Consider the following 18,532-nt stretch of genomic DNA (forward strand, 5'->3'; position numbering starts at 1 on the left):
AGCAGTTTTCAAATTTGAAGATCAGTCAGAAAAGACAGGAATGAAAGAAGAACAGTTTGCACTTATCGAAAAGATTACCGTTTCGTTTTAGCATGTCGAGCACGGCTATCTTTTAAAAGATTGTACAGAGACCTGAAAAAATGAAAAAGGTCCCAGTCATTTTTGGAGATCCCAATTTTCATGGCTCCATTCACTGTATGCAAACTGCATATGCCTATATTAAGAAGAGGTGCCCTTGGGGGTTAGCACTTGCAAATGATTTTTTTAAAATAAAACTGAGGTTAACATTCGGCCCATCCATTGAGACTTGCAAATTATTCCCTAAAGGTAAGTAGAGTCCATTATAAACCCATTTAAGCGATCTGCAGTTGCCCTGCCTACAAAATACTGTTCCAATAAGCTGCCTTGTTGCAACTTCTTGAAGATTTACATCCCAAAACCTTACACAAAAGCCCATTTGTCCTCTTTGGACAAATTTGTTTAACGATTCATCAAAACAAGCAACATAGTCAGAGCACTGCCTTGAGTCATTTTGCAAACTTTCTTTAAAATATGGGGCTAATCCATGTTTTATAACATAGGAAGCCTTAATCTTGCCCATAGTAAAGTTTTGATCAATTTTACTGTCTGGAAACATTGTTTTAAATGCTGCGGATACTTCATAACAAGAGCTGAGAGACATCTTTCCAGTGACAAGCTGGAGAGCCCACACGGTTTCAGCTGATGTAACATCTTCATTCACACTGAAAGTCTTTAAACTCATTTGACTTGTTCCTGGCACTGCTAATTCCTTTGTAACTGTGGATGTAGTGCTAACTCTTGGCTGCATATCTTCAAGTGGAGATGGAGTAGAGGTATTCTTTACAAACAAAGAAATATTGTTGGCTGGGAAGATTTAGTTTTCATGTATTTTGTATGGGTAACATATTACAAAGTTGCATCATTTACCGATATGTCCACCCAACCACTCAGTTCGAGAAACACTTTGTCTAGCCAGAATTTATTAAATGTACACTGCTTGTTAACCACTGTCATGAATTTCAAGCAACCATCCTAGAACTGAAATAAAAAAGAACATAAAAATGGTTGAAAGAAATGACACAAAGGCACAACAAAAATTGAAGAATTATTGTGCACTTCTTGTGAAAAGATATGTAAAAAAAGAAATGCTACAATAGCCTGGGTTACAGAAGACTAGAGCATAAAAATATCCCCTCAGATCCATCACTGGGAAAGGTTTCTCTGACTTTCCAGGGTTTTTTTTTTTTTAGGCTATTTTCCTCACTTTCCCTGACCAAAATATTTTTCCCTGACTTTCCAGAATGTGGACACTATGCAAATTTCGGGGGTGATAATGAATTAAGAGTGATGTAGAAACTTGGGCAATTCAACCAAGATCTAAAATAAGTTACAGTGATATATATACAGACACTGACTCCACTGACAATCATGAACTTGACCTACCCAAGATACCAAAGAAGAATATTAAAGGAGGGCAATACTTACTTATGGAACATGTGAGTCAAAACAAAAAGCATACACAACAGATATGTGGTTGTGACTCAAGGAGGTGTTGAAAATGACAGTTTTGAAGTTTACTACATGAAACAAGTTTGCAGTGACATTTCCAAAGACATACTTTTCAAAACAGTCACAACAAAGAAATATGTAGTTAAATTTTCAGAAGTGTTAGGACTATTACCAGAACCTGACATTAAACCAATAGGCGATAGGACTTTATATAACTTAACGAAGAAAATTCTATGACTATAAACTGCTGTTCACAATTTTGAACAATACATATCTTATAAATAAGTTGTACAGTGTTACTTTATCAAATTGATGTTAACAAAGTACTTAATTTAATATAGGCTTGTGTGTAAATGAATTCCTATGATATTGAGCCTTTTGTCCCATCCATAATGTCCCCATCTATAACATGCTACTCATGCACTGAATAATTAATTTTGTCAAAAATCATTAAACTTTAAAAGTTCTTGTGCCATCATACAAAAATATTTTTTTAAATTTAATATTCTGTAAGAATACATAGCTCTTTCCTTCATAGTTCATGGAAAAACTCCAAAGTTACACAACCGTATTGTGGTGTCCAAAGGGCTGTCTCATCCGTAACAGTCATTAAAAGTGATACATTACATATTATAACTTTAAATTAGGGAAAAGATTTTATAGAATCATACTTGAATAAGTAATATGAACGTGTAATATCAGGCACATAAATTTCACAATAAATTCACTCCTATAAGCACACTAAAATTCCAAATGTCCGACTGGTTGGCTGAATGGTTAGCGTACTGGTCTTCGGTTCAGAGGGTCCCAGGTTGGATTCCTGACCAGGTCGGGGATTTTAACCTTCACTGGTTAATTCCAGTGGCTCGGGGGCTCGGTGTTTGTGCTGTCCCCAACATCCCTGCAACTCACACACCACACACAACACTATCCTCCACCACAATAACACGCAGTTACCTACACAGGGCAGATGCCGCCCACCCTCACTGGAGGGTCTGCCTTACAAGGGCTGCACCCGGATAGAAATAGCCACACAAAATTACTATTATTATTAAATTCCAAATTAATCTCCGAATATCCCGTCCGTAACGATGGAATGACTCGGTTACAGACCTTGTCAAAGTTCTGCAACCCTGCAAGACACACTATGTGTCTGCGTCTCCTGTAAGATTGAAGAGAACAAAGTATCCTTGTAAATTGCGTAGAGTTCCTATATCCTAACTGCACAAATAATGTGCGAAAAAGTCTATAGAGAGATAAATGAAGGTATGGGATTTTGCTGCCAAATGTACTGTACTTGCCACCCCAGGGGCTTACGGTTCTAATCTGTAGCTAGCTTCAGATAGTTCCGGTCCTAATTTTTAGATGGCGCTGGAGGTCATTCACAATGTGTAGATAGTTGTAGGAAGGTTCTGTGGGCAAGTGGGCATGAAAACAGCGATTTTTGTAATTAAAGGCCGTTTGCCTCAAAGTGAAGTATTTCAAGTCTAACCTTAATCAGCAGGCCCTTCTGACAAAGAATCAGTCGTATAATGTCAAGTATTAAGGAGATAATATTGCTGGATTGCATTGAATCCGACTTAACCCAATCGATTAACTTAGTTCGAAATAATACAGATTTTAAGCGATAGCTCCCATGGTGCTACAGTATTTGTGTTTGAATTCCAAGTGCCCATATGCCTGTGCTGTAAATCTTTGTTCCTTGTGCTTCTATGTTAGAAAAATATCTTCGCCAGTCCTCCCGAAATCCTGCATTTCCTGTTTGAGTACACCTCAGGGGCTGGAAGTTGAATGGTTCTTGTACCGGAAGGTAAAACTCTACGCCGCACATTTAAATCTTGCGCCTTAAAGAACTCCTCTACAGGAGAAACAGTGAACTTGAAACTGGTTCAACTTATAAAATTTTCTCTGAAGATGGCACCACTAAAATTTGGCGTAATTTTGTTATTGTGAATTTTCCTGAACTCTGTGAATTTCTACTTGTTTATGTTTTCCATTCATCAAGAAGTTTGGACATTCTCTCATAGATGTCACCGCTAAAAAACAATGGTCATGCAGCCTGGTGCAAAGTGAAGGAACCTTTTTTGAAGAATTTTTCTATTCATAAGTTTTTTTTTACTTGGGAGAGAACATTGATGAGGCTCTCTCCACTATCAGGGACAACACTATTGAGCTAGCATCTGCAGTTTTTTTTTTTTTTAAGTAAGTGATCCATCTCCCAATCAACTTAAACGAGTACAAGCTAGACTGTTTCACTTTTACAACAGAGTTAGCGATCTATTGTCTCTTAACTGAAACGAAGTTCAGGGGAAGGAGGCTAGTACTCTTGTAGAACACCTTTCTAAAATGTCCAGTAAAGTTAGTCAATTGTTAACTGGGTCTGCTACTCCCAAAACCGACCAAGCCACTGTTGTAAACATTGTATGTGAGGAAGACTTCTCCAAGAACACTGAAAGCAGAAAATTCGTGGCAACTCAACAAACTTCTGCCCCTTCAGGAAAGAAACCTGAGCGTCGTACATCCATTCCACCTTTCTTTTTAAATAATGCTGTGTCTGAGGCTTCTTCACCCCCTAGGCCGTTACCTGTTATGTCACCTGACTTTAGTAGTTTGCCTCATCCTTTGGCTATGTTGCTTAGGGGAATTTCTAAATTTTCTATTAATTCCACTAACGAGGTTATTTCATTTTTAAGGTTTTTAGTTGAGTTTCAAGATCAAGCTCTAGTGTTTTCTCTTTCTCCTTCTCAAATTCTTCAGATTATTTACCCTTATTCCATAGGTGTCCTATCGTACAAAATAGTCAGAGCCATAGCTGAACAATCATCTATAGAAGACTTCCACGCCCATCTGCTAGCTAATTTCATTCCGGCTCGAGCTATGTCATCACTAATTCAAAGGTACTATTATAGAGTACAGCGATTGGATGAAAATCTTGCCGACTTCATCCAAGACATTAAGTTTTACACTAGGGTATTCGCTCTTCATTTCCCACAAGATCAAATCGTGCAGGCCATTGTGGAAGGCATTTCCCCGCCCTACAGGTCATGTCTGTGTTTCGCGTCGCGTCCTCAAACCTTTGCTGAATTGGAGGCGATGGCTGTCTCAGCCGAAGGAGTTAGGTATGCCGACACCTTAAGAGTCGCTAAGGAACCCCCTCCATCTTCCAGTAGGTTTCGGCCTTCACCTCGCCAAGCTTCCACCACCCACAAATGTTATGCTTGTGGATCGGCGGATCATCTGCGTAATAAGTGCCCTTTGATTAAATCCAATGGGACAAAGAATGGAGCAGGGTCATCACAAGGATGTTTCAAGTGTGGCTCATTTAATCACCTCGCCAAGAACTGCCCTAATGCCAATAGCACCCCCTCCTGTTCAACTTCTGGTGCAACATCCACCAACTCGAATGATCGAAAGTGACTAGTGGCATCGGCCGAGTCCGCCAATTCATCTTCACATGGCTCAGCCCCGATTAAAACCACCGAAAGCTCAGAACAAGGTAGCAGTTCTTCAAACCCAGCATTTGAATGCCCCAAAGAATGTCTTAGGATTGCGGCGGAGACCCCCGCACTTGTACCTTTTCTCAAAATTGAGTTGAAAAATGAACCGATTACTGCTCTAGTAGACTCAGGGAGTGTTTGTTCCATTATTTCGGCTGAGTGGTATTCCAAATTAAAGTCCGTTTGTAAATTTTCTAATTATTGTTCGTCTTTGATTCAATGCGTTTCGGCTAATTCTTCTCCATTAGAAATTTTAGGCTTCCTATATGCCAAAATTCGTATTTCTAAATTCACTTGGAAAGTAAAACTGTTTGTGGCTAAGCACTTGTCTTGCCACATTATATTAGGGGCAGATTTCATGTCTCACACCGGTGTAGTGCTCGACATTCAGAGCCAGTCGTGCACCATCAAATTTGCTAGTAATTGTAAAATTCCTTTGCTTAAGCGTAGTTCTGCGTCATGTTCATCTGTTTCGCCTACCCAGGATTAAATGTTGTTAGACCTTAGACATCTACCTGAGGAGCAGGCTGATAGTATTCGTAAGTTATGTCAGTCATTTCCTGATGTCTTTTATGATACTCTCGGAGTTACTGACCTTATTGAATACAAGATTGAGGTTACGGATTCGATCCCCGTTAAGTTACCACCTTATAGGTTATCTCCTCCAAAAATGAAGGCTCACAAGATCATAGATCAGATGCTAAAAGATGGTATAATTCGACCCTCTAAGTCGGCGTATTCATTGCCTATTTTCCTGGTTCCGAAACCCCAAGGTGGCTTCAGGCCTGTGATTGACTATAGGGCATTAAATCGGAAGGTGGTATTACAATCAGTGCCTCTTCCTGACCTTCATTCTTGTTTTTCATGGTTTCGGAATTCTTCACCATATTAGATCTTAATCAGGCGTATAATCAAATCCCTCTAGCCGAAGAATCCAAACCTCTCACAGCTTTTGCCACGGATTGGAACTTGTATGAGTACAATCGCGTGGCTTTCGGGCTCCCCACGAGGGCAGCTGTGCTAACGAGACTGCTAGATAGGGTCTTCACCGACATCAAGTTTGAATACTTGTACCATTATCTTGATGATGTCATCGTATTTTCTGAGACCTTTGAATAAATAATAATAATAATAATAATAATAATGTTATTTTGCTTTACGTCCCACTAACTACTTTTTAAGGTCTTCGGAAACGCCGAGGTGCCGGAATTTAGTCCCGCAGGAGTTCTTTTACGTGCCAGTAAATGTACCGACACGGGGCTGTAGTATTTGAGCACCTTCAAATACCACCGGACTGAGCCAGGATCGAACGTGTCAAGTTGGGGTTAGAAGGCCAGCGCCTTAACCGTCTGAGCCACTCAGCCCGGCTCTGAGACCTTTGAAGAACATCTTGATCATCTAAAAGAGGTCCTTAATCGCCTTCGTAAGGCAGGGTTACCTGTGAAGTTATCTAAGGTAGCTTTTGCTAAAACTTCCATGTCATTTCTAGGTCATATTGTGTCGCCCGATGGTGTTTCTATTGATCATTCTACAACACAGGCCATCCGTGATTTCAAACCTCCTAAGGATATCAAAGGTATTGGCAGGTTCATCAGCAGTCAAGGTTGAGTGGGGACCTTCTCAACAAGCCGCTTTCAAAGATCTGAAATTAGCTCTTTGTAACGCCACCGTCTTGGCTATGCCTGATTTCTCGAAAAAATTCATCGTTCAAACCGACGCGTCGTCGTCGGTGGTGGCTGCTGTGCTTCTTCAAGAAACTGAATTCGGAAGGTGACCCATCGCCTATGCATCTAGGACACTGTCAGCTCAAGAATCCAAAGTATTCCATCTATGAACTTGAGGGTTTGGCAGTCTTATTTGCATTAGAGAATTTCCTACTGTACCTGGAACACATCGAGTTTGACCTAGAAACAGATAACCAAGCCTTAAAATGGGTCTTAGCCACGCCGCGTCGTACTGGTCGTATAGCCCAATGGGCCATCAGGATTTCTGCCTTCCAATTTGATGTTAGGCATATTAGAGGATCGGAAAATGTTGCGGCGGATGGACTAAGCTGCATGTTTGCTAATGAGGTAGAGACCTCCGAACTGGAAGATAGTTCTTCCCTTCCCACGCCCATCCCTTCGAGCATTAATGCCATTCTAACCGATGCCCCCATGTTGTTTAGGGACATTGAAAAATATCTAAGATCCAGAGCTGGCTCCTATTATGGAAACGCTTTCTTCTGGGGAACATGTCGTCCCTTATATATTGAGGAATGGGGTTCTATGTTGCCCGTCGAGGAATGATCAAAAGATGAAAGTTGTGGTTCCAGCTGTTCTTGTACCTATGATCTTCAAGTACTACCATGGAGACCCCATTAGGGGGCAATTTAGGCATCTTCAAAACTCAAGAATAGATCCGAGAGATGTTTATCTGCAAAGGTACGTAGGTGGTTTGAAAAGTTCTCGGAATGTACTAGAATTAAGTATCTTACCTCGGTGGAACTGCTTTTATTTTTCAACATAGTCTCCCTGTAGACTAATGCATTTGGTCCAGTGATGTTCCAATGCCTTGATCCCATCTCGAAAATGGAGATTCCTCCAGGCCTGAAAAATACCTCTCCAATTCGGCTGTCAGTTCTTTCCTTGTAGAAAATCTCCGTCCACCGAGGAAAATTTTCAGCTTGGGAAATAGATGAAAGTCTGATGGTGCCGAATAAGGTGGATGTGACAACTCGTACCCCAGTTCATGAAGTTTTGCCATGGCAATAACACTTTTGTGCGGCGAAGCGTTGTCCTGATGAAAGATGACCTTTTTCCTTGCCAAACCAGGCCTTGTTTTTGGTCTAGGAGGTTTGCATGGTTTTGCCCCGTAATTGTTTAGCCAGTAGGAAGATAATCTATCAGCAGAATGCCTTTTGCATCCCAGAAAACTGAGGCCATGACCTTTCCGGCCAAACGCACTGCCTATACTTTCTTTGGTGATGGTGGTGAATCAGCATGTTTCCACTGCTTTGACTGCTGTTTTGTCTCTGGGGTATAGTAGTGGACCCAAGTTTCATCTGTAGTCACAAACCGGTGCAAAAAAATCTTGTTGGTTGCACTGAAAACGGGCCAGACTTTGTTCGGACATTTCCAATCTGGTGCGTTTATTGTCCAATGTCAAGAGCCGCGGCACCCATCTTGCTGAAAATTTTTTCATACCCAATTCTTCAGTTAAAATATAATATACCCGTTCAGAAGACATCCCTACAGCTTCGGCAATCTCCCGCACTTTCAGTCGACGATCCTCCGTGACCATTTTATGCACTTTTGCGATAAATTCTGGGGTCGTAACACTTTTTGGCCGTCCACTACGCGGATCATCATCCAAGCTCTCCCGACCAAATTTAAACTCGCTGGTCCACTTTTCAACAGTTGAAAATGAAGGAGCGGAGTCCCCCAGTGTGTTCTGAAAGTCGGCATGAATTTCCTTTGCTTTCATACCTTTCTTTACAAAGTATTTAATCACTGCTCGAATCTCAGTTTTTCCATTGTCACTAATCACTACGCGGGAACAACAAAGAGTAGTCACTAGCACACTCCTGCAGCTAGAGCACTGACGCGTCACGTGTTCACTCACAAAGGATGTGTGATTATTGCACGGGAACCTCGTTATTCTAGCGCTGATTCCGAGAACTTTTCAAACCGCCCTCGTATGGAAGGTGAAATTTGAGAATTAGCAAAAGCTTGTAAATCATGTTTGCTCAGTAAACCCACATTGTCCACTAAGCTAGGTCTTCTATCTTCTCATCAAGCGTCGCGCCCCATGGAACGCCTCTATATCGACTACATAGGACCCTTCCCCCAATCAAAGGGGAATGCCAACAAATTCATTCTCGTGTGTATAGATGGTTTCACAAGATTTTCCTGGTTATTTCCAACTACGCTGGATACCGCTCAGTCCACCATTGCTTGTTTAAATACCATCTTTGCTTCTTTTGGTCCGTGTCAATATTTAGTTACTGATAATGATAAGGCATTTACCTCCAATCTCTTCCGTAAATTCTGTTTTGATCTGTCCATCTCTCATGTAACTACTTCGGCGTATTATCCTCAACCATCTCTGGCTGAGCGGGTCAATCGTAATCTGAGATCGGCGCTCATTGCATTTCATCATGATGATCATTCCAGGTGGGATATGTCCCTGCATTGGTTAGCCTTTGCTTTGAATTCGGCAGTTCACGAGTCTCATAAGTTCACTCCAGCTTCTTTGATGTTTAAATTTGTGCCTAACACGGCGCTCTCTAACCTTTGGTCACTCAATGATATTCTACCAGAGACAATAGATCCCGATAATATTAGAGATCTATGGAAGAAGGCTAAGGCCAATCTTAACCCATTAGTGCCTGAATTAATTTTTTTCTGAGATTTGCTTACTTATTGTGTTTTGCCGCATGTTTGAGACCAAAATAAACTAATAAAACAAGTTTCAGAATTTTGGAATCGCTAGGTCATAAGATATTTGACGTTGCCATATGGTAACGCTAGGCGCTTGCACTACCTATTTTTAAACAATGAGTTTTGAAAGTCGAATTTAGGTTGCAAAGTGGTTTGTTTTATTTTCTTTTTTTTCTTTTTCGTTTTCGTGCAATAACAATGTTGAAATATCTTAGCATTATTTATTGTAAGGATATGGAATATCAGTTTTTATTCACATCACGGTAAGAAAAATAGAATTATTGAACAAAGGAGAAAGTATTTGTTTACAGTATATAGACACATATGTACAGTTCATTGCCTGTCAAAATAAAACACTCACTGGAACAATAGAATAAAATCAAAAATACGAAGAAGAAGAAGCAGAAGAAGAATCAAAGAACTTCAGATGCAGTTATAAACTATCAGTCTATACTTTCGGAGGCATATAAAAGCCCACCCTCAATACTTGCGCGTTAGCCACAGAGATAGAGAATGACAATCTTTCACTGTCTTCATATCATCCTGCGTGTCTCAATAAGAACGCTTGGAGGGCAACCTATTATATCCAGAAATGAAAAGTATGGCGACAAAGCAACGAATTTCATCAGAAGTTATTTGTGGGTCCGTACATTTTAGACTCTCGAACTAAATGTTCGATCAGCTGGTTATCTGTAAACAATTCAAAAGTGTCAACAACAGTCATGGATTTCCACTTGCTATAACTAGGCTCCGGAAATGTCAACAGTCGCCCAATATTGAAATCAGCCCCATCAGTCTATCTTGGTTTTTTATTTGATTTATTATTTCTTCTATCAGTTATCCGCTCTTTCGCAGCATCGGGTATTGAAACAGATCTTGCATCAGTAGAGAGAAAAGGCACTCCGTCCTCTGGTAACACACCTTCACCATCGTAACTAATCCCGATTCTTTCATTATTTACAAGCTTCATTTCAGCACTGTCACATAACTTTCAAGAGAGAGATTATCAACAAGCCCACCATCGTCTTCATTACCAGGAGCCCTCATCTGTAAGTACATTTACATAGGGCGGTTCCACAGAAATATCACCATCGAGATCTTCAGTCAGTAGCATATCCAGTGCTTCTAAAAGGGAAAATCCCTTCCTGAAATGAAGATATATGAATCAGTATAAAGTATCATGATCTGACAGCTGCAGCTATTTTACTGAGTATAAGCGCCTAGCGTTGCCATATGGCAACGCTAATGATGCAACAAGTACTACTACGGCATTGTGCGGCCGTACTGTTTCAAATGCTTACAACGTACATAATGAAGTGTGCACAACACTACTGTAAACATAATGCAATGAAAGAACTTCATTTATACATTTTATATCCTTACGTGAAGCCGGCAGCCATTTCGCATGAATCTTAAAATAACCAAGAGTCCACCAGTCTTTGTGTCACAACAATAGATTTTAAAACGAAATAAACATGATTACTAGATTCTACAAACCCTTCTCTAACTGTCGGATGACACCACAATCTTCCAGATTATTTCTTGTTGCCTACAGCATTAAAAGAAAAAGGTGCGAAAATCGTTGCCATATGGCAACGCTAGGCGCTAATGGGTTAAGGTTTCTCATGAAAAGGTTAGGGAAAGATATGATCGTGGACGGAGGCCCACCAATTTAAAAGTAGATCAAGTCATGGTTAAAAACTTTGTTCCCGCAGGCAACCTTGCCCCCAGATTTCATGGGCCGTGCATCATTTTAGATTTCCCGACTCCTGTTACATTATTGGTGAGCAATCCAGCCACCGAGAGGATTTTTAGGGTCCACATCTCCCAGGTGAAACCTGTGTAATGTCATTGTTAACTTTGCCATCAACGTTAAGCAGCTGGTTGAAGGCTATATTTTTTTGAGAGGCCCTCTGCCCCAAATTTCTGTATTTTGTTAGCTACGTATATTGCATGTACGATCTTCCCCTCTGGTTTTTCTGCTGTCCATTCCTGAGTGGCCATTACCAAGCCCCCGCCTCCTGCATATCCACACCATGGCATGAAAAGCCTTCCACGCCGCCCGGTCCTCAGCATCATCAATAAGGATCGTACCCTATTTTCTCAAGTCACCAACAACTCGTCTGTCGCCGAGATCTTACTGTTTCAGTGCCCCCGCAGCCGTTCGTCGCCGTACCACCAAGGTGGAGTACGGGCCCACTCCACTCCCGTGATGTCTACCTGTGTACGGTACGCCGGAGTCCATCTCCCAGCAAAGGCTGAAGTGCAGCGCCCCTACCGCCAATTCACCTGGGGACTGTACATATACTTCTTATCTACGGTGTACATCACCACGACTACCCCTCTCATAGCAGCGGGAGAAGTGTATCTGAGGGTACTTGAGGGGTCCGGGCGACCTCAACTGGATATCGACAGCAGCGGCAGTACTGACCGTCAAAAGTATCGACATGTATTCCACATTCTAAGGCAACAAAGACACTCTAAAGCTGGAGTCAATCTACCTTCCCCATGTCTACTTCAAAAAAAAAAAAAAAAAAAAAAAAATAGACATTTTTTCTTTCTTCAAAGTAAAATAATATTTTCGAAATTCTTCTGAGTAACCCCTTGGAAGGACATTTGTGGTGGGGGGAGGTCTGAACCGGGAGGTACACCTCTACACCGCACATTTAAATCTTGCGCCTTAAAGAACTCCTCTACAGGAGAAACAGTGAACTTGAAACTGGACGAACTTATAAATTTCCTCTGAAGATGGCACCACTAAAATTTGGTGTAATTTTGTTATTGTGAAGTTTCCAGAACTGTGTGAATTTCTACTTGTTTTTGTTTTCCATTCATCAAGAAGTTTGGACATTCTCTCATAGATGTCACCGCTAAAAAACTATGGTCATGCACCCTGGTGCGAAGTGAAGGAACCTTTTTTGAAGAAGTTTTCTATTCATAAGTTGTTGTTTTTTTTATACTAAATGATGCTCATTTATTTTTGGGTTAGCAATATATCTTTTCCTTCCACCTGTTTTGAATCCAACCAATCAAGAATTTCTGTAATTAATTTCCAACCAATCCCGTATTTCTTCTTCGACTTTGAGTGTAACTTTTGAATGTAACCAATAAAATTCTGTGGGTGCGTCTTGTTTATTCATGAAAAGTCTCGAACCTTCCCCGAGGGTTTATAAACTGTGGATTTTCACATCTCTTGGTCATTTGATCGTCATCTAACTTAGTGTGTGTGTCAAGCAGGGAGCGGGAGGCGCCTCTTTCATCAGGCAGCAGTTCTTCAGCAAGGTAATGGCCAACTAACATCTTTATTTCTTTGCTAGCTCCGCAGTTTAACCTGAGGGAAAGGTCCGAAACCTTAACTATATTAACCAACTTCTCTAAAATGTAAGTCCTGCCGGCTAATGTAATATTTCATCAACCTTTAACTGCAAATCGGGGATAGAGAGTGATGTACCCTCCCGAGCTCCCCTTCATATTGCTTTGAGGTGACTACGTTATCTAACTGGTTTTCTTCCTTTCCGTAATGTCTTAAATTCTTTCTTATACGAGTCCCCTCCATAGTTTGGGAATAGCCCCTGTTTCATCGGCCTACTGCCCTTTAGGTTTTAGAATTCTCATCTAGGAGTACTATTCGCCTCCTTTCATTTTGTGTTCGGGCCATTTATTTAACTGTTATTTCTTTTACACGAAGTCCCTATAGGTTGGGTACGAGATACTCCTGTTTCAGTTTGTAAGCTGGGCCATGGAAGGCCAAAAAGGTGTAAGATATTTTTGGTGTTGCCTTGAATTGGCTTGAAAACTGAGAGCCTGTTGGCTCTTTTCAAAGTAAGATTAAACTGAATGCCTTTTGAAGACTTGATATTGTGAGTTGGGAGCCAGCGCTCCATGTATTAGGGGATTTCGGCCCTTGTGTAAAATTGTAATCTTTTGTAAAGTTGAGCTAAGAGCTCAGGAAATGTAAAGCGAGGGGCTGGAAGCCCTGGTTACTAAACAATCACTAAAGTTTGGGTTTTCTTGCTTTGTCTAAACTTTGTCATGGTACCTGATATATCACTGTTTTCTCACTAAGTGAGATTTTTTTTTTTTTTTTTTTGAAAAATATAACCTTCCATTTCAGTTTAAATTCTTTCTTGACATAGTAGTTAGACCCATTCACCCCGGCACCTTCTTTCACCTCTGCTGGTCCACAGGTAGCCCTGTATCAGTTCTATTATTGTATTTATATATATTTCCTCTCTCAGTGCACTTAATTCTATTATTTTTATTATCATGTGGTACTTGGATACTGATGCGATACCCATACCGTGCATATGCTATGCTGTCTTGCTTTTGAAGGAATTTATTATTTGTCATTTCTTTTCATTATTTATCATAACATCAGCTTTGTGGTAACATGCCAATCATTCATTTTAAGATAAAGCTACTTTGTTGTGTGAGGTCTGCCTTACAAGGGCTGCACCCAGCTAGAAATAGCCACACGAAATTATTATTACCATTATTATTCAATTCCAAATTAATCTCCGAATATCCCGTCCGTAACGATGGAATGACTCGGTTACAGATCTTGTCAAAGTTCTGGAACCCTGTTCTGGAAGGAAAGGGGGTAGTTGTAGAAGATAGGTGGTCTAATGTTCTAAGGGGAAGGAGAATGCAGGCTAAGGGCTCTATTCAGAATCAGAATTCACAACAGGTGTCTGTGCGAAATCGGTGCGAGTCACTCCAGGTAGAACAGAGGGAAGATGAGGGGCAGGGAACTGATGCTGCGATGTGTGGAAGTAGGAAGAAGGGAAAACATAGGAAAGGGAAATGTAGAGTAGAGGATAGGAGAGACAGGTGCAACAGGGTCATGGGAAGGAGAAAAGGAAGGAGGAAGTAGCTTCTGCAGCTATCAGGAAAGAGAGGGCTGACCAGGAGGGGAGGGGATCAAATGAGGTGGGTAGGGTTGAGGCTCTGGTCATGGGGGATTCCATCGTTAGACACGTGGGGAAAGTGTGTGGAGGAAAGGGAACCAGGGTACAGTGTTATCCAGGAATTAGGTTGAGGCAGTTGTTGAGGAAAGTAGAAGAGAGGGATGAGGGGAAGGAGAAGGTGGTAGTGTTTCACGTTGGTACCAACCACGTAAGGCAAGCTGATATAAGTACCAACATTGCTGGAGATGTGTGGGATCTGGTAAATGCAGCATGGTTGAAGTTTAAGAAAGCAGAGATTGTTATCAGTGGAATACTGTGTAGGAGGGATACTGACTGGAGGGTGATTGGGGATTTAAATGAGACTATGGAGTGGGTATGTGGGAAACTGGGAGTGAAATTTCTAGATCCTAATGGGTGGGTAGGAGATAGGGATCTGCGCTCAGACGGCCTTCACTTAAACCACAGTGGTACGTATAAGTTAGGAAATTTGTTTGGAAGGGCAATAGGGAGGTAAATTCAGGGAAACAGGGTGGCCTAGGGAGCGGTGATAAGGGAACAGGGAACTGGAAATCATTAGGTATGACATAAAAATGTTAGTGTTGAACTGTATAAGTATTGTAAAAAAAGGAATAGAATTAAGTAATTTAATAGATATATATTTACCAGATATTGTAATAGGAGTTGAATCATGGCTGAGAAATGATATAATGGATGCAGAAATGTTCTCACGGAACTGGAGTGTGTATCGTAGAGATAGGATAGGAATGGTGGGAGGGGGAGTATTCATTCTAGTGAAAGACGAATTTGTAAGCTACGAAAAAGTTAAAGATGAGAAACATGAAATTCTAGGTGTAGGCCTAAGGTTCACTTCTAAAGATAATAGGCAAATATAATGTGATTGTAGCGGGAGATCTGAATTTACCAGATGTCAATTGGGAAGGAAATGCAAACGACAGTAAGCATGACCAACAAATGGCAAATAAGTTAATATGAGAAGGACAGGTGATTCAGAAAGTGATGGAACCAATGAGAGGGAAAAATATCCTGGATGTGGTGATGGTAAAACCAGATGAGCTCTATAGAGAAACCAAAGTAATAGATGGTATTAGTGATCATGAAGCTATTTTGTCCTAGTAAAAAATAAATGTGATAGAAAGGAAGGTCTTAAAAGTAGGACCATTAGGCAGTATTATATGGCTGATAAAGCAGGCATGAGACAGTTTCTAAAAAGTAACTATGATAGGTGGAAAACGGTAAATAAAAATGTAAACAGACTCGGGGATTGGTTTAAAGCAATTGTTGAGGAATGTGAAAAAAGGTTTGTACCTCTAAAGGTGGTAAGGAATGGTAAAGACCCACCTTATTATAATAGGGAAATAATGAGACTAAGGAGGTGCAGGTTGGAAAGAAATAGAGTTAGAAATCTCTGAGGAAGTAAGGAGTAATTGAAGGAACTTACTAGGAAATTGAATCTAGCAAAGAAAGCTAAGGATAACACGATGGCAAGCATAATTGGCAGTCATACAAATTTTAGTGAAAAATGGAAGGGTATATATAGGTATTTTAAGGCAGAAACAGGTTCCAAGAAGGACATTCCAGGAATAATTAATGAACAAGGGGAGTGTGTATTTTGATAAGGACAATGTACTAATTTTTAAGATTGTATTGTATTTAGCAGGTGTATGAATAATAACACATACAAGTGTTATTTAATATACGTGGTATGTTCCGAGTGGTCATTGGAGAGATGGCGTGGAATGACATTAGTAGACGAATAATTTTGAGTGGTGTCTTTAAAAGTAGGAAAGATCACAATATGAAGATAAAGTTGGAATTCAAGAGGACAAAGTGGGGCAAATATTCATTTATAGGAAGGGGAGTTAGGGATTGGAATAACTTACCAAGGGGGATGTTCAATAAATTCCCAATTTCTTTGAAATCGTTTAGGAAAAGGCTAGGAAAACAACAGATAGGGAATCTGCCACCTGGACGACTGCCCTAAATGCAGATCAGCATTGATTGATTGATTGTTATGCTCTCAATAACATAGTATGCTGTAAGAACTACGGGTATCAGATCATTATCATTATTTTGGACATAGCAAGTACTTGAAAATAAAAATATATGAATTATAATATATTGGGAATGGAAACGGTAGAACTGCATTATAATCGCCATAGTAGGTGAGGGGGTGTGGGGAGGGAGGGAAAATTGGATGTCCATTACTATCGCGGAAGTCACTTTCCTGCGCTATCTGTTAATAATAGTAAGGCATCGCACACTCTGCGCATTGTGGTGCAATCTCTGATTGCAGACTGAAACTACAAGGGGCCATCTGTCCTGAAACTGAAATTTATTGACTTTCATTTCTATCCTCTTTGGTACTTATTCAAGTACTTTCGACTTTTGATGGGGCACACATTTGATTTTGGTTCTGTCTGAAAATGAGCATCTTCTGTATTTAATAATCTCCTAGTTTATGATGGTATAAAACAACAATTTAACTCTTTTACAAGGCAGATAATTGTATTTGACTGGGCGAGTTGGCCGTGCAGTTAGAAGCGCGCGGTTGTGAGCTTGCATCCGGGAGATAGTGGGTTCGAATCCCACTGTTTGCAGCCCTGAAGATGGTTTTCCGTGGTTTCCCATTTTCACACCACGCAAATGCTGGGGCTGTACCTTAATTAAGGCCACGGCCCTTTCCTTCCAACTTTTAGGCCTTTCCTAACTCATCGTCGACATAAGATCTGTGTCAGTGCGATGTAAAGGCACTAGCAAAAAAAAAAAAAAAAAGTATTTGATCTCTCTATATTTGAACAATAAAATATACATCTTTTAAAGGTCATTGTTTGTGTTTTTCACCAGTCCTATGTACCCTTTATTTGACCATGGTTAAAATAATGATTAGAAATCATTTAATATTTTAGGGGCAAATATAGAATTAACATTCCCAGAAACGTACTCTTAAGATATTTTAAATAACTTGAACTGTTGTACGAGTTGGTTACCAATACCTAGTTCGAATTAATTCAAACGTTTCAATACGACAACCCAGGTAAATAATGTAAATAAATACAACACTTCTCCAAGGTGTACTATATTTGCAATGTAAATACGATTATTGCAGTCACGTCCGTATAAAATGCTGCACATTCATTTGAATTTCTCCTGATGCCAATCCATTGAAAGACAATATGATACTGGCAACTCACTCCACCACAGTACTTACTTGCAAGTCGAACCTGGGCATCAAAGACTCCACTTCATTTCCTATTCTTTCCAGCAATTCATCGAACTCCTTTCTCAGCATCTTCTCGGTTTAAAGGCACACAAACGATCAAAACAACTATCCTCAACAGAAAATTTCAATATTCTAGCTATAACACCATAATTTAGACACAAATTTAAATTTCAAATCTACCCGGTAGAGATCCGTTATTACGTTACTAAGCCACCGCCTGCTCGATACCCACTCGATGGCTGCCTACACTGCCTGTTCAATTCACATTACAACCAGCGTCGCCAACACAATTTTCATTTACTACGTTCCAAATTCAGCGTCAGAACAAGTGCACGTGCTTAGGACCTGTCAAGATGGTAGCTATCATCTTGTCAGCGGTTACCGGTACTTAATCAAATTCCGTGGCCCACGTGGTTAAGATGGCAGCAGTGAGGTTAGACCCTGTCATGAAAAACGACAATGGCCAAAGAAAGACAAGGACAAGGAAGGCCGTGAAACTGAAAGACTCCCTAGGTCTCGTGACCTAATACCCTCGGGGTCGGAAAAGAACAAAAGTTGACCACGGGAGTTCGGGTAGGATAGATGAAAGTGAGCCTGGCACAAGTAAGGAAGTTTTGTGAAGTGATCGGACGATAGTAAAACTGAAGTATGAAAAGGAATGTCTTAATATTATATCATAAAGGCACATTCCATGCTCCCGCTGGACCAGTGGTGAGTCATCTGCCATGATCATACCTAGTTTCATTGTTGCTAGAACATCCTACAAGGGGAGAGAGAGAAAGTGTGTGTGCGTGCGTGCGTTTTATTTCACACTGGGTTGGGGGGGCGGGCAGCACAATGCCATATCACATGGGGCACGTTGAAGGAAATAAGCTAGATTTAGCGAGGGAAAAACTACAGCGCGAACTTTTCTATTTTGCCGCTAAACATTGGAGT

General features: G+C 40.6%; 1 protein-coding gene across 1 annotated transcript in view; it reads right to left on the reverse strand.

Annotated features, from left to right (window-relative positions):
• Positions 1-17,814, reverse strand: part of LOC136875488 (inner centromere protein) — a 283,305-nt gene extending 265,491 nt beyond the window's left edge. The window contains exon 1 of the mRNA XM_067149035.2: positions 17,585-17,814. Coding sequence (XP_067005136.2) covers positions 17,585-17,665 — 81 coding nt within the window. The 5' untranslated portion in view covers positions 17,666-17,814. The remainder of the gene's footprint in view (positions 1-17,584) is intronic.
• Between the last annotated feature and the right edge of the window lie 718 nt (positions 17,815-18,532).

This window comes from Anabrus simplex, chromosome 1 (assembly GCF_040414725.1).
Source record: "Anabrus simplex isolate iqAnaSimp1 chromosome 1, ASM4041472v1, whole genome shotgun sequence".
Lineage (NCBI taxonomy): Eukaryota > Metazoa > Arthropoda > Insecta > Orthoptera > Tettigoniidae > Anabrus > Anabrus simplex.